Genomic DNA, 25,697 nt, shown 5'->3' with positions numbered 1-25,697 from the left:
GTGTTCGAAGTCGAGCTTACATGCCAGGTTTCGAAACTCAGCGCTCGAGAATTGAGGTCCATTGTCGCTGACAACCACATCTGGGATGCCGTAGCGGGCGCATGTTCCTTTGAGCTTCAGAGCAACTTGAGTACTGGTTGTCGTCGTCATGTGCAGTATCTCAATATACCTTGAGTAGTAGTCTGAGATGACTAGGTAGTTCTGCTTGTTGTGCTCACAGAGGTCTAGAGCTATACGCTGCCATGGTCTGTCGGGGAGCGGAGTAGATATCAACGGCTCCTTCTGCTGTGCTCTTCTCAACTCACAACAGGACTGACACGAATAGACAATGTTCTTGAGCTGTGTGGAAATGCCGGGCCACCAGACCGAGGCGTTCGCCCTGTCCCGACACTTTGAGAGTCCTTGATGTCCATCGTGGATTCTATCGAGGATGTCTGCTCTCATTGTCGCTGGTATCACTATGCGGCTTCCTCTGACGACGAGCCTGTCGTACTCTGAAAGTTCATCTCGTGTAGCGAAGTACTCACGTATGTCACTTGGTACTTGGTATGCGTGCTCAGGCCATCCTGACCTGATGTACCTGATCACCGTTTGCAGCCTCTCGTCGGCCGCAGTAGCTGCTCGTATGCTGTCCATCTTTCGTGGGCTAGCTGGCACACTGTCCATGACAGCTGCGATGTAACACTCCACCTCAGAGTGTGTGTCTCTCCCGTTCTCAGCGTGGCTCAGAGGGCTCCATGACAGTGTGTCTGCCACTACAAGGGTCTTCCCAGGCGCATAACTAGCTACTGGCTTAAAGTGCATGAGCCGCATGAGAAGTCTCTGGCACCTTAGTGGGACGTTGTCCAAGTCCTTACTGTTCATTAGTGGGACCAGGGGCTTGTGGTCGGTCACTAGATCGAAGGTCTCGAGGCCGTAGAGGTATTTCTCAAACCTCTCACAGGCCCACTCGCCAGACATTCTTTCTCGATTTGAGCGTATCTGGTTTCCGCATCCGTCAGCCTCCTGGAACAGTATGCGACTGGCTTCCAATCCTTTCCATGGAGCTGCAGCAGCACGCCGCCGAGCCCGTAGCTGCTTGCATCAGCTGAGACTGCAGTGGGTCGGTTGGCGTCGTAGAATACCAATACTGGTGATGTCATCAGGAGCTCTTTCACCTTCTCAAAGGCTGTGTGTTGTGCTGGGCCCCAGGTCCAGGCTGTCTTGGACTTGAGCAGCTCGTACAGTGGCTGGCCCACTGTGGACAGGTTCGGCACATATTTACCGAGATAGTTTACCATGCCAAGGACACGTTTGAGCTCATGTACGTTCTCTGGTGCTGCGAGCTCCCGGATGGCTTGCACTTTTGCTGGATCAGGCCGCACACCTGTGGCGTCGACCACCTGTCCCAGAAAGCACCCCTCTCCTAATGGCTCCTTAAAGCATAATAATGCACCATGTCACAAGCCAAACTGGTTCATGAACATGACAATGAGTTCAGTGTTCTTCAGTGGCCTTCCCAGTCACCGGATCTGAATGTGAACAGAACACCTTAGGGATGTGTTAGAACAGAACATTCACACCTTGACCACCAGAATCTCAATGGAATGTTTCCAACATCTTGTGGAATCAAAGCCACGAAGAATCTAGAACCTATTTTGAGAGCAAATGGAATACTGAAATACCTGTACACATCTCAGCAATGGCAGCTGGATTTGTAAAGTGTTCTTCATACAGAACAAACAATATAGAAAAGAAAACAAGCCTTCTGCATATATACTCTAAACACAAAGACAGTTACCCTGCATGCCTTGCGTTGCTGTCTGGCCACAGATCCTCATCCACACCCCAGGCAGGGGGGAAGTATCGCCTGGCATGAAGCATCCAGCCCTGATGTAAACTCCTCAAAAAGGTTCGAACATTTTAATTTGGTCGATTATTCCTCCCCTTAATAATACCAATTGGTATTGTATTTGATATCGTTGTAAAGCCTGATTAGTCACCTTTACAACGAGGTACAACGTGTAAGGATCATGCATTCGTGGAACGAGTAACACAGCTAAACGTGTGGGTAGTGGCCCAAACATATTTGCCAAAATCCCCTGCAATTATATTCGTCTGTTGGTATTCACTCACATTTAGCTGTGTTAAGGAGTTTACTTCAGTAGCTTCATCACCGCGTGCTTCCCGCATTGCTTGTACGAGGTGTCGCTCTCATGTGATCTGCGTTCACAGACCTTCCAACGCCAGATAAGATCATAGACCTTCCAACGCCAGATAAGATCATAGACCTTCCAACGCCAGATAAGATCATAGACCTTCCAACGCCAGATAAGATCATAGACCTTCCAACGCCAGATAAGATCGCACTTCAGGTTCTAGGCTGAAACTCAGCGCAGTTAGTGAATGGTTCTGGTACCCTGTTACTCGCATCAAATAGGTTATATCTGTGCTACCGCCTACCGGTTGGTTTAACTGTAGCTTCTAAATGTCACAAACTTTATCGACAAATTGCTGGGCTGAACTTCACCAGGGAGAAGCAGGACAGGTCAGAGATGTCTGGTCAAAGTGTAATATCACCGCTAGAGGGCGACAGAGGTCTTTCTATCGGCTCCTGTGTGTGTTGGCTTTGTGTGTCTGTGTCATTCATATTCAGGCTATAAAAGCTAAGCGTCAGTATCCAAAACATGGCCCATAATAATTACATTACGTTTTACTACATGTAACCGGTTGGTCATTATTTCCAGTTTGCGGTAAATGTGATTTTGATGAGCAAATGCCTTCTTCCGCTACGATTGGAGACGGCTTACCACGTGACCGTGGGACGTATTGAATTTCCCAGTTTGGAACAGTCAAAAGTACCATTTCTGGGATGTTTTGTACATTAGCAGTACATTAACAATGTTAAATTAAATATGTTTTATTATTTGGTGGAATGGAATGCATATAGAAACTATTGTGGTTAAACCATGACCTGGATTGACGTGCCAGAGATTGACTCCCCTACCTCGAACCCATTGTAGGTATCGCTTCTCGGCCTTTTGGCTAAGATCAAGTGTAGTATCTGTTCTTATCAGTTTAATATCTGATACGTCCCCTATCCGGGGACCATATATTAAATTGATTTTTGGAGCAGGGAGATGGAATAGGGGCTTGCTCCGTCCACTCCACGCATCGACCTGGTATTGCAGTACCTCCAGGAACGGTGCACCCCCTCTCTCTGTATAAAGTAAACTAGGTCTATGTTTATGAATTAGACCTGCTTTAGCACCGGAAGTATGGCGTTTTCAATGTATCCGATCAACGAGTCTTTTTGTGCTTTTTCATTATTATAATGATCTGCCTTTTTTGTGTTGAAAAGATAATCATTGTATATTGTCTCAAGTAAGTAGCTCACGTTGTGGATGTTGCCGCACCCTCTTTTCAGTTGTGAATGAAACGTTTGCAAGCAAACTTGTTCTTTAGATGCAGGTTAGTACAATCATTCTTATTGCGGTTTTGATTGGTTTCCAAGATCATTTCCTGCCTTCTGCGTGTACAAGATGACATTATGTGTATTACAAAGTAGTACATGTCTCCCTGACATAACTTTATATACAGTACAGACCACTTCAACCTTTGTTTACGGCCATACCACTCTGGACACGCCCGATCTCGTCCGATCTCGGAAGCTAAGCAGGGTCGGGCCGGGTTAATACTTGGATGGGAGACCGCCTGGGAATACCCGGTGCCGTAAGTTTTCCTCATTTACACCAGTAGGGGGTGCTGTTACACCATCACAACTGTAGTTGTAACAGTGCTGTAGCGTTAACATAACTCGTTTTAATTGGCTGTTTTGAACAGTGGTAGGGGGGAAAAAGCAGAGAATTTATAATTACAGTTTTTTTACGATTGCTAACTCACCATGTTCAATACTGAAACCACAGTTTCACAACTCTTCATACAGTTAGCAGAGCAGAAACCCATGTGAACAAAACTGTGACTCTTTCTCTGTGATTTGTGCATTGCTTTCATACAGAATGCATTCAATGACTACGTTCTCCAAATGCCATAACACTTCTCTCATTCAAACTCCCCCACTTGCAAAATACTATGTATTTGCAACACATTTTTTCATTGCTAACATACTGTGTTCAAAAAAATGAAGAACACATTCAAAACTGAATTATTTGGTGCAATTTTGCAGTAATCATATTCCTATCATATATGACAGAAAGCTCGCAATAAACAGTTTTTTTGCACAGTGTTTGAGTGTGCAGATGCTGTTATTTTGCACTCTATTGATACTCTTCAGTTCCAGCACCTCAGCAAAGTCTGATAACGGATGAGCGGTGGTATTTTCACTATTTGCAGTAATCATATTGAAATGTCTAGAAAATATTACAGTAGCAGAATATATACAATGAAATGAAATAGACTAGATGCATTGCCAGGGAAGACATTAGATGTGACCATATGCAGACTAGAGGGTGGACCAAAACCCTCAGGAGTGAGACATTGTTGGTGTGATTGCTATTGTATTGTAGCCCTGGAATTTCAGTTTTCAGTTTTTTGTTTGAACTTTGCATCTTCCACTTTATTTTTCACTTTTCATTTTACACAAGTAAATGTAGTGTACTTTGAAGTAAATGTACCGTAACTTACTTTCTGCAAAGATACTGAAAAAAAAGGATAAACGATAGAATACAGTAAAGGATAGAAGCAAAAGATAGGATAAAGGATAAAAGCAAATTGTGGCATTTCTGATTCATTCTTGTTGCCTAATACTTTACAGTTTACAGTCAACTATTCTGTCTATGATTACTATAAATCAAACCATTTTTATAATGAAATATTCATTCTTGTGAAAATCATTCAAACTATGTAATGCTCCCTGTTGTTAGTATTTTGTAAGTCAGAATGTTATGAATGACAGTGTATGCTTCTGAGTGAACATTGTTGACAGTGTGTGGTTGAACGAGCTTCTTTTGAGACATGAATGAAGTCATTGGCCAACATGAGTGTTACGAATGCAGACTGTATGAAGAGTTGTGAAACTGTGGTTTCAGTATTGAACATGGTGAGTTAGCAATCGTAAAAAACTGTAACGGAATCATTTTTATTTTAGAAAAGACAACATTGAAAATACAGCTCATTTTATACATGACTTATGTACAGTTATAAAACGCAGGAGGAACATACATGAGGAGCCAGCAGAGGAGGAGTGATGACAAGAACACATCTATACTGTAGGAGTATACTCTCTCTATATGACATGTGGACACATATGTGTTCAACCACTTTCCTGCACCAGTATTTCTGCTTTTTTTGTTTGTTTGTAAAACTACAGGACTGCCATGGTTCCTTCTTTTTGGGGGGAGGGGGGGTTATATTGGATTGGAAGATTTTAATAAAAAAATATGATTCATGCAGTCTTGTTGTCCATTTCAACCATTAATTTTATATATATTATATATAATAATAATAATAATAATAATTATTATTATTATATTATATATTTTATATATATAATATATATGATTCATTAAAGTTAAAGTTCAATAAATTAAGTTGAACATTAAATTAAATTGTTCCTAGCTGAGAAATGACTAGCTAGACTTCCTTTCTCTACCCTTTTGATTGATTGAAATTGATTGAAAACTTTATTAGAAGATTTGCAGAAGTAGGTACATGAAAGTACATATTACATACAAGGTCAACTAACAGGATAAAAACCCAAGAAAGCCACTGGCTTATTTCAATTGGGGTCCTTGATTCTCAATTCATTGTTACATGTAAGACAGACAAAAAAAACTAGTACTATCTACAAGATAATATACCCTGTGACTGCTTGTGGCATTTATTATTATTACAGAAAGTCTTAGCTACTTGTGATGACTGTATATAGTTCACTCACTTTAAACGAATGTAGCTACTTATTTTAAGTCGCTCTGGATAATAATATATCTATTTCCTGTTAACCATCTCTAACCCCTAGATGGCAGTATTTACTCTTACACCAGAAACATGAACAGTTACACATTCTAGGCACATGCATAGGGCCTCCTCGCCACTAGGGGGCCTAGACAGAGAGGGGTAAAAGAACAGCAACTGCCTAAATAATGTTAAACATATTTTTAAAATATTTTAAATATATAAACATCTGATCTAAAACTTTATTTCAATGTTTATATATATTCTTTCTTTTTTTCTAAACATATACAGTTAGTGCCGATGTGTGTGAGAGAGAGAGAGAGAGAGAGAGAGAGAGAGAGAGAGAGAGAGAGAGAGAGAGAGAGAGAGAGAGAGAGAGAGAGAGAGAGAGAAAGTGAGAGAGGCCCTCACCTTTCCCCTGTTTCATCCCTCCCCCTCCCCTGGGCGTGAGGCTGGGAGGGCAGAGCTGCCAGTCACCAGCCTACTGGGCGTGACGCCAGTCATGCTGTGGATTAGAGAAGGTGACCATCTTTATAAAAGCCTCATATCTTCTCCTACCCTGACACTGTAAGAATCCCGGCTAAAAATAAACACACACAGCCTGCCTATGTCCACCAGCACTCAAGAGCCTGTCAGCAATGTCAGAGAGGGGCAGCTGACTTCCAAGGGGGGCAGCCACTATGGGGCTGGTTGCACTGGCTACAACCAGAACCATAGATACGACAGTCGACAGGCCAACTTGATGCGTCTCAGTGGGTGGTAGCTACGTAGGGTTTCCTACAGGTCCATCTCCCTGCCATGCCCCCCTGTCAACACATGTTATTTAGGGTAACAAGCCTGAACATGGCACATGGCAAACCTCCAAATGGTACAAAGTTAAACGTGACACATTTCATCATCACATTTTAAAGCAATATTCATTTAAATTGTTTACTTTTTACAGTTTCAAAATAATGAAACAAAGAAAAAAGGCCTGAACATTTTCTTGGTCTTCCAGATCTTGCCTTGACTTCAATTTGTTCCATTTATTTCCCATTTTCTGATGATGTTTCTGACAGTGGAAATGTTTAGTAGGTAGTTGTAGAAATGTTGCAAGACTTTTTTGTAGCCTTCTCCTAGATGGTGTAAGTGAACTCTCTTGATTCTGACATCCTTGGACAACTGTTTAGAGGAACCCATGGTTTTTAAACACCTGACACAACAGCCACCGCAGTCGGATACTTTAGAAGGCATGGAGTTACTTCAGAATATATAGTTCAACCCTGGAATTATATTCACCTGACTCATTAAGGCCTTAACGAGTAAATCACCTTGGTGTTCAGGGTTGCTTTCAATCACTTGGATATTTAGTGGCCCGGCTAGCTCAGTCGGTAGAGCATGAGACTCTTAATCTCAGGGTCGTGGGTTCGAGCCCCACGTTGGGCGAAGGTTTTCTCCAAGTAAACGTGACTCTGTAAACTGCCATCAACATTCTATCCCCCAAAAACCAAATGGTGGAAGGTGTCTGGTCCTTCATTTCAAGACACTGAACCCCAAACCCCAAATTGCTCCCAGCACCTTGCCGCCACTGGTGTGTGAATGAGAGGCCGTTGTAAAGCGCTTTGGATAAAGGCGCTATATAAGTGCCTGACATCTGTTTAACCCTCAGGACCCCTTTTAGCCAGTCACCCCAAATGACCAAACACACACACACACAAACCATCTGCTATTATAAGCCTCATAATGTGCAATCATTTGAGGTGTATTGATAAGGGGTTAGGGGTGTACTGTAGATTTATTGACTATACTGTAGGAATTGTGTGATGCAGTCATGCTAACATAGACCAGAATCTCAAAGGAATGTTTCCAACATCTTGTGGGATCAACACCACAAAGAAGAATTGGGGCTGTTTTGAGAGCAAAGGGAGGCACTACCCAGTATTATTATACATAATATCAATATGTATGGCGGATACACCAGTTATCCTATGATCACACATACTTAAATACCCTGGATAACAATGCTTAAGTACAAGGCTGTCCGTCACACTGCAGACAGACACTGAAAACTATAAAGGAAGACAGGACACACAAGTGATGTTTAAGATGTCTTAAAATAGTGAAAAACATCCATTGAAACTAATTTAATTGGAAATGAGGAGTCTGGCAAGTTAAATGGTCCAAGTACAAACTGTACTAACTAGTCAGTGCATTTACATACAGTAAACAAGGTAAAAATGATTGAGTAACAACAGATTTGACTAGGACAAACACAAGAACCTCAGGAAAAGACACCATAAGTTAACATTCCACCCTAATATTTACAAAGCTAATAATAAAAAATAATAATAACGAATCCTTAAAAGAAAAAAAAGAGTCTTCTTTCATTCTTGATGCTATTTACAACTCTATACAGGTCTGGAGATGGTGGTCCACTTCCTGCTATTGAAGACAAAACAGGAAGTTCATGTTAGATTATTCTCATTCTGCGTCCCAATTCTCTACTCTTTTCGCTAAAGTGTACACCCCTCCCCTCCACACGGATTCAAAAGCAAAGGATTGGTGTAAGCATGTGTAGGTGAAAGTTTCCGCCACCTCTTACACCAGTCCATTTCTTTTCAAATCCAAGTGAGAGAAGAGCACACTCACAAGGAAAAGTGTAGATATAGAATTGGGATGCATTCATTGTTTAACATCAACCGTTACTGAAACAAAGGCATCACCATGATCAGCTCTCCTCTCGGCCCTCACCTATAAACGATTTAACAAGTTGTTCTGGATGTCCTCATACACCTTGTTGTAGATCTCCTCTTTAGACCTCAAACCGTCCAGATATTCTGTAACAGAATGGAAACATTAGTCAAGGGTTAGGTTAAGTTCTGGACTAAATCACACATTCAGTAGAGAATCTCTGTTAAAGATGGGTTTTTTTGTCTAGGAGAAGGCTTAACCAGTGTATGAAACCAGCCCAGTGTCTGTATAAAGTATAAATAAGAGCAGCAGTTTGGTACGTACTGATATCTGAGCAGCTGTCCTCCATCTCCTTCCTGTGCTTCAGGTACATGGGCCACACGTGGCCGTCAAACAGGCCAGGGGGGTCAGGGACTGTGTAGTTTCTTGTACTAAAAAGAAATATTAGAATTAGCACACTTTAGCACACACATTTATGCATTTCTACATTGCCCAAATAGCCACAATAGCCACCATACTTCAGCTCTTATTGGAGGTGCAGGGATCATACTGTAAGCATCTATATAAGATCTATAGGAAAACTGGGGACGTAGCTCCGGATCACGTGGTGCATCAAGCACTGGTCAAGTGCTGTGGGAGATGACTGATGCCAGCTAAGGCCAATGGCTATGCGCCATGCGTTTGCCACATTTTCTATTGGTTACTTAACGACATCCAAATTTGACACGTCGGCCCTCCAGACCTTTCATGCATCTGGGCAGTAGGGTCTGGGAACGAGACTCGTACTGTATACGACGTTCCCTTGCTTACATTTACATTTACATTTTTGGCATTTAGCAGACGCCTTATTCCAAAGCGACTTACAATCAATACATTTGACTAAGCAAGTGAATCATCAATCCACCAGTCCGTCGTAGCAGGAAGAGTAATCCAGCTCAGGCCCGGGGCCATTGATAGAAGGAAAAACCTTCTTCTAAACCTAGTTTTTTTTTTTGCTCACCTCCTCCTCCTTTTGCACTCCTCGTACGGAATGGAGATGTAGTAGCACTTGTTGTACACGTCCATGAGGGGCCTGGAAGGGGAATCACACACACACAGAGTCACTCCCACAGAAGCTCAACTCTAACATAGATACAGTTCTGAGTTATTTACAGTACATAAAAACACTGTGACAACTCTATATCTGCATGGAACCTGCAGCCTGGAGTCATGTGGTGCAGATAGCACATTCTACAGAAGAACTCTGTCCCACCAACATTCTACAGAAGAACTGTAGAACTGTCCTACCAGCAGCCCCGAGTGCCTCATGCAGTCAACACCCTTTCCTTATCTCGCTCACTGCAGGAGCAGCCAGGCTCTGCTCACAGCAAACCTTCTACTGCATGTTACTAGTGAGAGATGCAGGCAGCTCTTCTACACACACAGGCCTACATGTGACATTACTGACACAGCCACGCCCCCCCCACCCCCCAAATATGTGTTGTTGTACAATTCTCTGAATCTAATCTGAAGACTGATTGCTCGCTATAATTAAGCTATAATGCAGCTTAAGTACAATATTCTTAACCCTATTAAAGTAGGGATAGTGTGGATTAACATCCAGTTAGCTGGGCCTATTGCACCGAATGTTACAGAAAGATAGCATATCTAGAGTTAGGATTCCGTCCAGTTTATACAGAAACATACATTATCCCTTACTCTGCCTTTAAGAGAGACGTGGCTGTTCTACACACTATATTTCAACCTCAAACCTTTATTTGAACACTTGACACTTGACATTAATTTTCAATTAATAATTAATCATTAATTTTATGCTTTTACTAAAATGTGTTTTTTTTTTCCCTTTCCTAACACCAGGGGAGCCACCCCTCCTAAATTTCGTTGTTTGGTACCTGTACTGTAGCAATGACAAATAAAGTCCATTCCATTCCATATAACTTACATTTACATTTTTGGCATTTAGCAGACGCCTTATTCCAAAGCGACTTACAATCAATACATTTGACTAAGCAAGTGAATCAATCCACCAGTTGTATCAGGAAGAGTAATCTAGCGCAGGGCAGGAGCCATTGGCAGTCTCAGTGATAGAAGGAAAACGTTAATTTTTTATATATATATATATATATATATATATATATATATATATATAGACACTCACTTGTAGTTGTAGAGGAGGAAGCCCTCTACAATCAGGATGTGGATCTGTTGCTCTGGGTCGGCCACTTCTGTGGCGTGGGTCACGTTGACGCCGTGGGAGCGGGCGAACTTCACAGGGTTCTCTGCCCAGGCTCGTATCGTGTTGGCCATGGCCTCCATGTCCATGGCTGTGATCACTGAGAGAGAGAGAGAGAGAGAGAGAGAGAGAGAGAGAGAGAGAGAGAGAGAGAGAGAAGCAGGGGGGAAAAGCACAGCTTTTAAAAGACAAGAACACATAGCTCTAAGAAAATGTGTTTACTGAGAATTGTGGTCTCAGAGCAGAAGGAGACTAGTCCAGAGAGTCCAGTCTTACCATCCCACTGCCTAAAGCCGTCGTCACCGACCTCTATCTGATCGGGTTTCTGAAATAACAGTCACCAATAAAACATTGCTGCAACCTCAAAGCTATCTTTACACTAGCAGTGTTATAACATCCCATTACAACTAGAAGTATGCATGGACAAGGGTGTGAACACCTGAGCCTCTAGACTTTTGGCATGTGGTGAGACAGTGCGTGAGCTTAGAATGATAAGGTTCTATCTCCGTTTAGGGTAGTTCAGAGATATTGAGCGTCAAAGTTTTTACATTCCATTATGTTTTGTGAGATGGAAGCTTTGAATTTTATTAATTACTAACTCAAAAATGTCAACATTTTAAAAATAACACCACACAGGCATTAATAAACACCTAATGGACCAGATTATGTAAAAACCTAAATTTTGACAAAAATGGAGATAGAACCTTATAATTCTAACGTCACAATGTGGTGAGACAGTGGTCTCCAACCACAGCAATGTGTACTAAATGTATACAATTGTTACAGTATGTCCATTTAATATACATCTCTAGTTAAAACAGTAAATTCTGAGCAAAAATGTGTTTAAAATATGATATGTATGGTAAGGTGGAGAAACAAGGTAGGCATGATGATTGTCAAGGTCACAAGCCGCAGAAATGTGTTAGCAAACAGGACATGAGGGGGGGGGGGGGGGTTGGCAGGTAGGGGAGAAGGAGGCTGTGATGTACTTATCTTATTAGCATTGATCATGCATTACAAAACACAATCCTAACCACTTCGATGCTGATACAGTACAGTGTGCAGACAGAAACGTTATATTACGTGAAGCTTACCTTGAAGAAGTCATCTTGGTGCACAACACAACAGTTTGGCAAAGCCTTGATCAGACTGTTAGTCAAGGTGGTTTTCCCCCCATTGGTCACCCTGAACAGAGAAAATAAGAATGCATATTTATTTGTTTATACAGCTTCATATATGTTGTATTTATATTGCATTTCATATCATCGTACCTTGCATTTTTGCACTATTGAAATGAAACCACTCCAAAACCACCACTTTATTACTGCATCAATGAAGGGTTACTTATTAGTATTGTGTCAACATTGACAGTGCAACATTCAGATACAAAAAAACCACAATAATAATAACTAACCCTTCATTGATAAAATAATAAAGTCAGTTAAAACAAAGCCAAAGAATTGGACTATTGTGTACTTGTACAGTAAGATTGTAATTAATGCAATTCTGATTACACATCATACTAAATGTGTTCAATTCATGCTTTTTACAAATATACAGCTTTTGTTGAACTTGTACAAAGCCACTTGGGTCAGTTAGTTAGTGGCATTTCAAACCCACATCTCCCTCCACTTTTCATACTGAAGTGGCGCTGCATTTTTAAATCTCCCGCTCGGTGACAACAAACCAAACCTGGGTGGTATTCCATCAACGTCGTTAAATGAAAATCCAGGATTATTTTTTGATAACTTCTCGCGAGACTTATCAGAATATGCCTGGATATTTTTAGGAACTCTCGCGAGACTTGTAAGACTAAACCTGGATTTTCTTTCAGCGACGTTGATGGAATACCCCCCCAGGCAGGCGATTTGCTCATCTAATAACTCAAGTCGCCGGTTAACCCTAAACACTCTCTGACACCCTAACCCTACCGTAGTTAAAACTACTTATGTTATGTCGCTTCTTTGCCTTTAGCGACATTCCCGTTAAAACAAGAGTCGTTATCTAGCGAACCTAACTACTCTAGTTTAGGGTAAACACCAAAGCACATGTGTTATTGTTTTGCTTTGTATCAACGCGGTCCACGAAAAAAGAGACAGATCATATGAACTTGCAATGATCCGTCATGTTAGAGCTAGTTACCTTTAGAACAAAGTACATTTGTGGAATAATTAAAACAAGTTGATAAATATGTTAATTCGTAAACTTACCCGCCAATTCCTATTATGTATTTCATTGTTGAGTCGGCTTGAGTTCTTTGAGACAAACAAACTTCAACTGAAATGACAGCAAAGCAAAAACGTTGCTAGCGAATAACAACAAACAAACAAATAAATAATAATAAATAAACAATTCCAAGTTAATTTTCTCTCCGTGTTGTCCTGGGCAACGGCGCTGGCAGAGCTCAGCTCTCTACTATGTCATTGATAAACTGCGCGAGTCACTCAATTTATATCAAACGGTGATTTGCGTGACGTCACGCAGACGCTACGCGCGTGCCCCTCGTGGCCGAATGTATTCCATAATTCCAAATTGTGTCCTTTTTACTGCGACCAATCACTGACCTCGGAACGTACGATGGCTCCAATCAGCGTGGGTTATTGCGTGTACATTTGCATATTGGTGACCGTCCACTTTTGCACCTGTACACGTCCATCAAAGAACAAATAATTAGGAAAAACCCATGATGACACCTAATTGAAACGTTGAGAGAGGAGGTTTTCTATGTGTGTATTTATATTATCTACTCTATGTAGACCCTTGGTGTCATATAATACATTTCGATACGTTTTGTAACAAGACATTCCAATTTATATCAATCATATGATGGTATACAAACAAAATATTAAATTAAAACATTGTAGCCTATAATGTTTGGCAGGCCCTTGTCCTTGAAAATGGGTCTTTGAGAGGATCCTTGGTGAATGATGTGTAATGTTATGATAAGGTTCTTTCTGTATTGATAAGAGGAGAGGGCTAATTAGAAAGCGCCTTTATCCAAAGTAACTTACAACAAACTACAACGACTTACATTTGTCTAAGTGAATCACCGTCTAATCATCTAAGTGACTATCCTCAGTCATATCAACAAAACCTAATCTATGCTAGTGGCAGGGGCCATTGGTAGTTATAATGCTAGAAGAAGGAAGAATTACTTCTAATTTTCTTTTTGTCAGTAGAGAAACAGTACAGGGGGGTAGAGAGGACGAAGAGGTCTTTGGAGGAACAGTTAAGGTGTAGGCTGAAGAGGTGCAGAAAGGCTCTACACACATCCTGAATAATAAGCTTGAAGTATTTAGATTCACTATTCAAGTATTTTAAGTAAGTGTGCCAAGGACAGAGTAGCACAGTGACCCTGGTAAGGCTACAGGCAAGAATCATGTTTCACACGTAACACAGATGCAACGACACAATTCCACCAGGGGTTGGGAGACATGGCCTCACGTGAGCCACGGTGTTGCTTTTAGTAGCTATCACAACCTATCTGTACTGCAATAGTCAATCATTGGATGCTATGATTCTCCAATTAAACAGAAATTCAAATGACCATATTCAGATGACAGTGTTATTTTTTATACAGAGTGAAAAGTACATTATTACAGTATATATATTCTGTCTAGAAGAAATATATTGCTATACTGTGTTAGACAGTATACAGTCAACATCATATTTTTTTTGTTTTTATGATTTATTTATATTTGTTTAATTGTTATGATTTATTTATGGTTTTTTCAATTTTACAACACAAACACACAGGTACATCACAAACATATCAACAAAAAACTAAACAAAACAAACAAACAAACAAAAAAGTAAGCAAATAATAAAAAAAATAATGATAAAAGAAGAACAATTACAACAACAATAACAACAACAATATATATTATCTAAATAAATCCATAAGTTAAAAAAAAACATAGGAGGGGATAAAATAAAAGGACAAAGGTCAGATAGGTAGTTAGGTAGTTAGGTCAAAGGTCAACATCATATTTGATACCGCCATGTTCTATTACTATTGGCTAGTTCCATAGACCATCACTTCCCCATTAACACTAAGTAAAGGTATTCTCTAATTAAAGTCACATGTAAAGAGACGGCCATTGATTTGTGAGTGAAGCCATTGACCTATCTAATTTCCTCTAGTATTTATGAAGGATATTCTTAATTTAGACCTGTGTGTTTATGACTGTTCTGTCTGATCTTTAATACAGCTGACGTAACAGTCAGGTGTTTTCAAACACGTGTTTTCAAACAGAGACAGAGACAGATGGCACATGTGACTTAGGGTGTCAGAACAGTCATAGGGGTGTCATGACTGTGTTATTAATAGCGTTCTGTGAACCCCCCAGGATGGGGGTTGCCCCTAAGCAATGATCTAGGATCTGCTTGCCAACCTCAAATCCTAACATTGACCAAATCGTGAGCTTAGAATTATAAGGTTCTATCTTCGTTTAGGGCAGTTCAGAGATATTGAGCGTCAAAGTTTTATAAATAACACCACACAGGCATTAATAAACACCTAATGGATCAGGTTATGTAAAAAAACTAAATGTTGACAAAAATGGAGATAGAACCTTATAATTCTAACGTCACACTATAACAAGATCAGGGCCTAGGGGCAACTTCCTTTGAACCACGTCTGAATTCCAGCTCCACTTCAATTAAGTGTTGTGGAACACCTGGACAATCTGATTAGGCAAGTCAATTCTTGACATTTGAATCCATGAATTTATGGATGGATTATGCCTGAAAGATGTATTTTACATGAGCTATAGCTCAAAATGCTCAAAAATGAATGTGAACACAGGAAACAGAGTGAGATTGCTGGATGTAATTGTTTATTTTTCATATTTACATGGTAGAATCTACCATCACAATCTAAAGGACATCAGAACTATATAGATAACCTTCCCCATTTTGAACTCTGAATTATGAGCAAACATTTTTGAAAAATAAGCTTACATTCCCATAGACAAATGCCAACAGATCTCTCTCAGATCTTACAATAGAATTATGCAGATATTGTGCTTTTATAGACTGAGAGAGAGAGAGCAAAAACATGATTGAAAGCCATTATGGACACTCAAGGATTTGATCACATTGTTCAAACATCAGAAAGAGGATATTTCCAAGATAATAACTTTAATTTACATTAATAATTTTCTTCAAAACTGAACCTTATAGGCAACCTTATGGCAATGACAAGAAAAAGTTTCAGCCATCAAGTGAATATTCAGAGGACACAGACTTTCTCTCTGATAGAGTTAAGAGACTGCAGAGGACCTGCACCTCTGCCATATTAATCTTTTGACAACAACTATGAAAGGCAAATGCATACAGTGTACGACCACTGTTCTTACATAAATGTAGATACTAAGATGGGTTAACATTTAGCGAGCATTTCTGAAGCCTGAATTCCTTTCTCTGTCCTTCAAGGTTCTTTAACCTCTTGACTATGGCCGTTTATACAATACTCCATTCATTAAAAGTTACTTTTATCATGAATATCTTATTTCTCAAGGCAGCGTTCAAAGTTGGATGGCACTAGTAACGTAAGCTATTCTGTAAATCATACTTTCTAGATGTGAATGTCTTAGATTGACCTACTGACATTAGGTAACCAACAATGCGTGACATTGTTCATAGTCATTATAACTCATTATAACTCATTAAATAAGTAACAAGAGATCCATCTGTGACATATTAGGAAGGCAATCTGCCCCTAAAATATACAAAGACAAATTCAATGCTTACTATCTAATAACAATCATTTGACAAGTACATTTCAATAGTGCAAAACAATACATACAATACACTGGCAATACATTTTTTGTAATTCTTACAAAAATAAAAATTCTAACCCCTACCTCATCTCCCGCCACCATCCAGTAGGTGAAGAAGACTTAGGACAAAAATAACTGGCCAGTAGGACATTTTTAAAGGTACTGTACATACATGCTGACAACATGTTGACATGCTTTGACTGCGTCAGAGTCCAACCACAAAGCGTGATCGAAAAAAATGATAGCATTTCACAATCTGAAATACTTAAAGTCTTGACCAATCAAATCACAACATAAAGTTTGCGCTACATTTGTATCTATCTAACTGAAATAGTCTAATAGGCTAATAGGCTAATAGGCTAATTCCTCTTGACAAAACTTGTGAGCTTAGAATGATAAGGTTCTATCTCCGTTTAGGGTAGTTCAGAGATATTGAGCGTCAAAGTTTTTACATTCCATTATGTTCTGTGAGATGGAACCTTTGTATTTTATGAATTACTAACTCAAAAATGTCAACATTTTAAAAATAACACCACACAGGCATTAATAAACACCTAATGGATCAGATTATGTAAAAAACTAAATTTCTACAAAAATGGAGATAGAACCTTATAATTCTAACGTCACAAACTGTCAAAACCAGCAAGTCCCTTACAGGCACATCAGAATGGATGTAGGTACATCTCTGGACACTGACATAGTAAGGGGAAAGCATCTACAAAGTACTACATAACTGACTTTTGGTGTATGGTACTTTACTGTATCAAAATGTTTCTATGTATGACTCTCATGCAGCATATTAACTCAAATAAGGCCTGTTCTGGCACAGACGGCAAAAATGATGTGCAAGTGAAGGCTTCTGATGTGTGGCCAAGCGTTTTAGTCTACATTTGAAGGGGCACAGGAAAGCAGTGAGAATGGGTAAGAAAAAAATGCATGGGGACCAGCAAGCTCAAAGACGTGTTGTTGATTATGATGTCAACACATTGATTCTGATGAGTTCCAGGTTGGCTTTTCTATCTCTCTCAGACCCCTTCCAGAGCCGTACATACTGTATAGAACATAGCATAACTGTATATAAGGCTTGGTTCCACTGTAGCTCATAACTACATTACACGGTGATGTTGCCCCTAGCCATTGGGAAAGGATCAACTTACCCTCTCAGAATCCTAACCTGAACCATTTGGGGGAACTGTTAGTACAGTTCTCATGACAGTTCTGTGCCTTCCTTGTCCTGTGACGTCCACTAGTGCAACATAAGACTCTTAGGGGAGGCGGCTTGAAGTGGAGACTATTTAAATGTGGCGCTGGGGGGCACAGGGGGTCTGGGGGGTCAATTGGGTAAAAAAAAAAAAAAAACACAGCTGGATATTGATAAATGAGGAAGTATTCTTATAGACATGTTGGCCTTCGTCTTGCTTCTTATAAAACATCGTTTTTCATGCTCCAAACGTCTTTCAACCACTGCATAGGGAGGAAAAAATAAAAGACAAAATATTGTTAATGTGTAGCTGCTGTAGGGGCTTGGAAATGATTGAAAAAATCAACATCTTGGGTTGAAACATTCGAAAATTATGCATATCTTCAACCAAACAAATTAGCAGTTTATTCTAAGCCTCCATTCTCCAAAATAAGGATGGCAACAGTTTGCATGCTTGACCCCACCGACCTCTCCTACTCCCCTGATGACGCAATGAGACACACACCTCTCACACACCTCTCTCACACCTCTCACACACCTCTCACACACCTCTCACACACCTCTCTCACACCTCTCACACACCTCTCACACACCTCTCTCACACCTCTCACACACCTCTCACACACCTCTCACACACCTCTCTCACACACCTCTCACACACCTCTCACACACCTCTCACACCTCTCTCACACACCTCTCACACACCTCTCACACCTCTCTCACACACCTCTCACACACCTCTCTCACACCTCTCACACACCTCTCACACCTCCAGTCATTAGTCTGGCTGGCTGGTTGGCTGCACTTAAAACACATTCCTCCTTTCTGTAATAACACTGTGGATTGACACACTCTGGTTCTCCCAGGGCCGAGGCTGAGCAGAGATTATGTAACAGGACGTCTCGTCCCCAGTGAATACTCCCTATGCTGCATTCTTCTAAAGGCTACTGCCTTTTTAAAAGAAGCCTTTTTATTTAGCGCAGGATACTGTTGCTACTGCACAGCACTTCATGTCCAGCACTTTATGTCCCTTATGTCCTGTGTCTTTTATTGTTACTATTGTCTCTTTCTTTTCTGGCACAGTGTACAGAACCCAGGGCTGCCCAGAGGCCATAGTAGTGAGACTGCCAGGGTACTGGAGATAGAGAAGCCTCTTAACACTAGAACAGCTGTGGGTGGGGTCATTTGACCCTGTGAGTAAAACCATTTTTATATCTTTACACTCGATCAAATTTCAGGACCCTCCTTTCATGACTTTTCCTAGATATGTGCGTTCTATCACCAAGTATGCAGGCTAATTTGAAAGGCGGCCAACTAGTGGTCGTTGTGTGTAGGTGGCTCTTATAGTAGGTAGGGGTAGTGGTGGTCTAGTGGATAGTGAGTTGGACTTGTGATCGGAAGGTTGTGAGTTCAAATCCCGCCTGAAGCCACACCACTACTAGTGTGCCCTTGGGTAAGGCACTTAGCCCTCAGTTACTCCAGGGGGAGTGTCTAGTCCCATTTCATTTCACTGCATGTTTTACATTGTATTTCTGTGCATGTGACAAATAAAGTACCCTTGAATCTTGAATCCTTGAACTACCATATATTATTCTCAATATTAAGTGCTCATCTCAGCTCCTGTCTCTCTAATGATCGTGTGCCTGTCTGCAGTCTGCAAGATGTTAGATACGTGTGGGTGTTGTTTATAAAGCCTGCAGACTGGAGCACACATAGCAGTGATTTCTCCTTTCCTGTTCCTGTATACTGTCTCTCTCTCCGCTCCTGAGATAAATACAATGATCAGAAAACGCTGTACCTGCCTCACGTCTCATCAATAGATTGTCATTAGTCAAAATAGTAAGGTGTTACAGTTAATTTCCAACACAGCATTTCAATTTAGAGATAAGATTCTGGGTTACAAGATTCTGTTGAAGGGTTCAAGGGGTTCAAATTTGTCACATGCACAGAAATACAAAGTAAAACATGCAGTGAAATGAAATGGGACTAGACACTCAACACTGTGCCAGAGAAGAAAGAGACAATAGTAACAATAAAAGACACAGGACATAAGGGACATAAAGTGCTGGACATAAAGTGCTGTGCAGTAGCAACAAATGAATGTGCAATAACACTATGTGCAATATGACAACCCTCGGGTACATAAGGTTCAGAATAGGAAATGTTAGGATATTTATAGCATAGCATAGAGTACAGCACAGTGTTTTATTTGTATAGTATAGTATAGTGGATAGTGTATATAGCCTTTATTTATGTAAACCAGCTCTTTTCCCTTCTTGTTTTTAGTATTTTGTTTCCTAGCACCAGGGGAGCCCCCCCTCCCAAATTTCGTTGTATGGTACCTGTACTATATTAATGACAATAAAGACCATTCATTCATTCATTCATTCATTCATTCATTCATTCATTCATTCAACAGTATCCATAGAATTTGCCAGCTTTTGCAGGCGAATATGGAGCGGTTTCCCATTGGTTTCAAGTGTATAGCGCCACCCTGTGGTCAATATGAGAAAAGCAAAAATTGGTTTGTTTCTTTACCTTCAAATGGATCAGGAAAAACAGGCCTGTTTCACATTCCTTGCTCTGCAATCATTGATTTGGGTCTGCAAATGAGATGAGTATGCATAATCAGGCTCTCCATAAGTGATTCCCCGTTCGTTACCTATGTAAATATGTAAATATGTAAATAGGAATATGGAAATTCCTTCACCTTGCCCTCTGATACGCTAAGTGGACATGATTCCATTTTAGATTGACCTATCCCATCATTTCAGTGCCTAGGGTATAGGGGGTACTAGGGACCAGTGTTAATTTTGTCAGGCTTTTTAGTCACTTTAGTCTTTGGTGTTTAGATGAAGATGCACACCAGTTCTAGTCACACCAAGTCACCTCAATTTCTCTTAGTTCCAGTCCAGTTCCAGTTGATGAAAACTGAAAACATTCCAGTGCAGTCTCAGTCCACACAAACTCCAAAACATTTTAGTCGAGGTGACTTGGTGTGACTAGAACTGGTGTGCATCTTCATCTAAACACCAAAGACTAAGTGACTAAAAAAGCCTGACAAAATGAACACTGCTAGGGACCCATTTGGAATAAAGCTTATACAGGATACCAGATGCATCCCTGCTTTACCTCTCTGCCCTGGTCGGTTCCTGTGGTTTAGGCTGCTGCTGCTCCTGGTGTCTGTGCTCCTGCTCCATCCTGCACAGAGGAGAGGGGGAGAGGGGGAGGAGAGGGGGAGGAGAGGGGGAGAGGGGGAGAGGGAGGAGAGGGGGAGAGGGAGAGAGGAGAGGGGGAGAGGGAGAGAGGAGAGGGGGAGGAGAGGGGGAGGAGAGGGGGAGAGGCGGAGGAGAGGGGGAGAGGGGGAGAGGGGGAGAGGGGGAGGAGAGGGGGAGAGAGGGGGAGAGGGGGAGAGGGGGAGAGGGGGAGGAGAGGGGGAGAGGAGGAGAGGGGGAGAGGGGGAGAGGGGGAGAGGGGGAGAGGAGAGGGGGAGAGGAGAGGGGGAGAGGGGGAGAGGAGAGGGGGAGAGGAGGAGAGGGGGAGAGCTCTGGATGAACGATCAATTAATTATTTAAATGTCTGCATGTACTGCAGGTTGGTTTCTCTCTAGAGTGAGGGACTTTAACTGTCTTTCTGTACTTATGAACCAAAAGTATCTCGTTTTGGCATGTAAGAGGGATCCATTTTATTATTAATTCTTGAAAATGAAAGAGAGAGAGGGAGAGAGAGAGATTGAGAGAGAGAGAGAGGGAGAGAGAGGGAGAGAGGGAGAGAGAGAGAGACAGAGGGAGAGAGAGAGAGAGAGAGAGAGGGAGAGAGAGAGAGACAGAGAGGGAGAGAGATAAAGGCGTCATGTATTTATATTTGTGATTTATGTTAACGTGCTTTACCTCTCTCTTCGAGCTTTACTCCTCTCCTCCTCAAATCTGTCAAAAGAAGGGAGAGAAGAATCCTTATTTTTATCATTTTCAAGGAAATAAGAGTAGTATACCATTGCTAATGTATTCTACGTCTGCGAATAACAACATTATCATATCAATTCCCATTTGGAAACCTTTGATATTCAAATGTGTTCTTCCACGACTTATACTACTGCTCAGAATCTCCTAAAAGCATCAGATCCATCGATCCACTGGGGCGATATTCATGAGCTTGGAAGTTTACATAATTCATTACTTTGCAAGTGTGCCCATGAAGTCAATGTGAATGATGTTGTTGGGAATCAGTTCTTCAATTCAGTTGCTCCTCCTAGTGGTGAGTAGTACTTACTGCACCACACACTCTGGGACCTGCACATGCTCCATGGGGACTATCTCAGCCAGCTCATCCAGACTGTGGACATACTGGATCTTATTCATAAACTTCACACTGCAAACGACAAAACAGGGAGAAAAGAAAACACAGTCAATTGTAAGTGTTATATTTACAATGTACTATTTGTAGGTTATACTGTCTCTGTGTTATACAATGTGTTATGTGGTTTGTGTTTGGAGAGATATGCAGTATAAGATTGAGGTACAACATCAGTTACACTGGAAAGCACTAAGACCATTGTTAATATACAGTATACTAGGCAAGGCAAGGCAAGGCAAGTTTATTTGTATAGCACATTTCATACAACAGGGGCAATTCAAAGTGCTTTACATGCATTATTTAAAAATACAGCAAGAGGAGCATCGTAAGAAAATAAAAATGACATTGAATAAAAGCAAATATAAGAAGTAAATAGATAAAACATTTAATAAGACAATAGTTCATGGAAAAAAAGATATTGATAGAAGTGTTTGTGTTTAATCATAACTGATGCAAAACATGAAGGTTTTTAGCTTAGATTGAACTATTTTAAGGGTTTGGGCCTGTTTGATTTCTTCAGGGAGTTTGTTCCAGGAGCATGCAGCAGCGTGACTGAAAGCTGCTGCACCGTGTTTTGTTTTTTACTCTTGGAATTATTAGCTGATTAGTCTCAGCTGATCTTAGGGACCTTGCGTCCTAGTAGTTTGTGTGGATGTTGTCACCTGATAAAGGGTCTAGAGATGGCCAGGACTGTTCTGATGAACCAGGTGGGGTGGGCGATGACCAGGGACTTCAGATTCTTCCTCAGCCTGAAATCACAACGAGACATTGTTGAACACCAGTGTGCAGATTAATATAAAAAAAGACATAAACAAATGTTTTAGGTTTAAAACAAGTCTGGACTTGAAGTTGAGCGTTTACAGTTCCTTGCTGTTAAAGCTGCTAATATGCTGTGAGTAAATCATGTAATAGAAAGATATTCACAATCTTTTTTTTGCAATATCTGCATACCCATTTGCCTTTGACAGTAAGTAGCAGTGACAAGTCAATTACTTTCCATTCACTGTTGCTAACAGCCAGTCAACATGTGGCACTCATGGAGTGCTCAGCATATATAATCACATTCACCTCGCTGTCTACTCTGCAGCTGTTTGAGAGATATAAATAAATACTGTGATTATGTACACATCAATGTTCAAACCCTCTGTCTTTATCGAATGTAGATAAGTGGTATATAATGTACATGTTGTACCTCCTGTAAATACTTGGCTGAATAATGAATTTCCCAACTGGGACAATAACGTTTTAGTTGAGTTGAATTGAAGCCTTACCTCCTGTCAATCATCTGGTAGCATTTCTTCAGCCATCCTATACCCGGCATCTTCCCCCGCGGCGTGGCTCCGTTCATGTAGATGATCAGATAGTCTTCAGCCACCAACATCTCCAGACTACTGACCACATACCTGAGACAGACAAGAACGTTTGTCAGAGAGGAATGGTAAATGGACTGCACTTATATAGCGCCTTTTTTGCAGCTCCAAAGCTGCTCCAAAGCATTTTACAACGGCCTCTCATTCACCCATTCACACACCCATTCAAACACCAATGGCGGCAAGCTACCATGCAAGGCGCCGGCCCCGCTCACTGGGAGCAATTTGGGGTTCAGTGGACACTTCGACATGTGGCCAGCCAGGGCTCGAACCGCCGATCTGCCAACCTTGCAATCATTAGACGGCGGCTCTACCTCCTGCACCACAACCGAATCATTATTAATGAATTGATTATAATTATCACATTTTTAGAAGTATGTTTAATGATAGTACATAATGTACTGTGCATGAAAGTCTAGTTTCAAACACCACACTGTTAGAGTGGCATTCTGACTTTGCGCGGAGAATCTGCAATGCAGGAAGTCCACAATTGATTAATTTCCTGCTTTGGTCTCTAACATGTATCTGTACTATGAGCCGAGCATGGCTGCTCACAGGAAGAGGTTCTCCATGATGTAGTGGTAGTCTGCAATGCTGCTGTCGGGCAGGTAGCAGGCCGAGAACACGATGATGGCATTCAGACCTTCGCCAAAGTAACCTGCAGAGAGGAGAGAGGAGAGAGGAGAGAGGAGAGAGGAGAGAGGAGAGAGGAGAGAGCAGAGAGGAGAGAGGAGAGAGCAGAGAGGAGAGGGGAGAGAGGAGAGAGGAGAGAGGAGAGAGGAGAGGGGATAGAGGAGAGAGGAGAGAGGAGAGAGGAGAGAGAGGAGAGAGGAGAGGAGAGAGGAGAGAGGAGAGAGGAGAGAGGAGAGAGAGGAGAGAGGAGAGGAGAGAGGAGAGAGGAGAGAGTAGAGTGGAGAGAGGAGAGAGGAGAGGAGGAGAGAGGAGAGAGGAGAGAGAGGAGAGAGAGGAGAGAGGAGAGGGGAGAGAGGAGAGAGGAGAGAGGAGAGAGGAGAGAGGAGAGAGGAGAGAGGAGAGAGGAGAGAGGTGAGAGGAGAGAGGAGAGAGAAGAGAGGAGAGAGGAGAGAGGAGAGAGGAGAGAGGGGAGAGGAGAGAGGAGAGAGGAGAGAATGAAAACACTGACTTTTGCAACATCCTGAAAACGCTTCAGTGTGGGGTGACCACTGACCTAAATCAACGATGTACAACGCAGCACCCTAAAGTACAGTCACTACACAAGACTCCATCGGTCTGGATACTGACCCCCATGGGTGATGACGCGGAGATACGGTCTGATGACCTGCATGTCGATGCGGTGCTCCTGCTCCCCGATGATCACTGTCCTCCACAGGCGTCCGCCGGTCCCTTCCCCTCCGTCCTCCCCCTCTCCTCCGTCTGGCCCTGCTTTGGCCGAGGCCACCGGCGTGTCATCTGGACAGAAAAGACAGTTTTTGTGGCATTTCTTTTACTTAAATGGTAAATGGTAAATGGACACACTGCACTTATACAGCGCCTTTTTTGCTGCTCCAAAGCACTTTACAACGACCAAGCTGCCACGCAAGGCGCCGGCCCGCTCACTGGGAGCAATTTTGGGGTTCAGTGTCTTGCCCAAGGACACTTTAACATGTGGCCAGCCGGGGCTCGAACCGCCGATCTGCCAACCTTGTGATCATTAGACGGCGACTCTACCTCCTCATCAAACACTGGTGCTGGCTTTTACCTAATGTATTAGTGTGTGTGTGTGTGTGTGTGTGTGTGTGTGTGTGTGTGTACGTGTGTGTGTATGTGTGTGTATGTGTGTGTGTGTCTCTGTCTGTCTGTGCGTGTGTGTCTGTGTGTATCTGTGTGTGTGTGTGCGTGTGAGTGTGTGTGTGTGTGTGTGTGTGTCCTGCTGACTCCTGCTGACCTTCCCATTCCAGGTCGTTGCCGTTGGTGATGAACTCCAGAGAGTCCGTCTCGTCGGGGGTCTCGATGTCGTCCACGTTGATGTCCAGGTCGTCGGGCGTGTCCAGGAAGTCGTCTGACAGCAGAGACCCCTCGCTGTGGTCCAGGGACAGGTTCATCTCCGGGGCGATGAGGGTACGCCTCTTACGGTGGGCGGAGCTTCCTCCACCTCCACCGGCGCTCACGTTTAGGGAGTTGGGTGGAGCTGAGGAGCCCAACGGAGGGGGGAGACACGTCAGTTACATGTCGTGACG

At 41.9% G+C, this 25,697-nt stretch overlaps 2 protein-coding genes across 3 annotated transcripts in view; both read right to left on the bottom strand.

Annotated features, from left to right (window-relative positions):
• Window positions 1-7,976: 7,976 nt before the first annotated feature.
• mibp (muscle-specific beta 1 integrin binding protein) lies at window positions 7,977-13,162 on the bottom strand. Of its 2 annotated transcripts, XM_080535742.1 has the most exons (8): window positions 13,006-13,162; window positions 11,890-11,980; window positions 11,072-11,120; window positions 10,721-10,895; window positions 9,563-9,634; window positions 8,887-8,993; window positions 8,623-8,708; window positions 7,977-8,313 (listed from the first exon to the last, which is right to left on the bottom strand). In XM_080535742.1, exons 1-7 carry the CDS (start codon window positions 13,029-13,031, stop codon window positions 8,623-8,625), a joined length of 606 nt encoding a protein of 201 aa, XP_080391868.1. In that variant the 5' UTR covers window positions 13,032-13,162; the 3' UTR covers window positions 7,977-8,313. The 2 variants fall into 2 exon arrangements, with proteins under 2 accessions (XP_080391868.1, XP_080391869.1); XM_080535743.1 differs by lacking the exons at window positions 11,072-11,120; window positions 13,006-13,162 and having other exon boundaries at window positions 11,890-11,943.
• An 8,503-nt stretch (window positions 13,163-21,665) lies between these two features.
• atcaya (ATCAY kinesin light chain interacting caytaxin a) overlaps window positions 21,666-25,697 on the bottom strand; it is a gene marked incomplete at both ends in the record, with an annotated part of 7,599 nt that continues 3,567 nt past the window's right edge. Inside the window, 7 exons of the mRNA XM_080535557.1 lie at window positions 21,666-21,705; window positions 22,049-22,147; window positions 22,795-22,881; window positions 23,404-23,535; window positions 24,058-24,160; window positions 24,763-24,930; window positions 25,406-25,648. Coding sequence (XP_080391683.1) covers window positions 21,666-21,705; window positions 22,049-22,147; window positions 22,795-22,881; window positions 23,404-23,535; window positions 24,058-24,160; window positions 24,763-24,930; window positions 25,406-25,648 — 872 coding nt within the window. The remainder of the gene's footprint in view (window positions 21,706-22,048; window positions 22,148-22,794; window positions 22,882-23,403; window positions 23,536-24,057; window positions 24,161-24,762; window positions 24,931-25,405; window positions 25,649-25,697) is intronic.

Source organism: Nansenia antarctica, assembly GCF_963989245.1.
Source record: "Nansenia antarctica genome assembly, chromosome: 7".
NCBI lineage: Eukaryota > Metazoa > Chordata > Actinopteri > Argentiniformes > Microstomatidae > Nansenia > Nansenia antarctica.
The sequence above is the reverse complement of the archived record's forward strand: the minus strand, read 5'-3'. Positions and strand labels throughout refer to the sequence as shown.

Excerpts from the sequence above, each read along its gene's own strand:
- mibp (XM_080535742.1), bottom strand. The coding sequence starts at position 13,031 with ATGAAATACATAATAGGAATTGGCGG. Across the intron at positions 10,896-11,071 it reads CGGCTTTAGGCAGTGGGATG|TGATCACAGCCATGGACATG; the intron begins GTAAGACTGGAC and ends TCTCTCTCTCAG. Across the intron at positions 8,709-8,886 it reads GGACAGCTGCTCAGATATCA|AATATCTGGACGGTTTGAGG; the intron begins GTACGTACCAAA and ends ATTCTGTTACAG.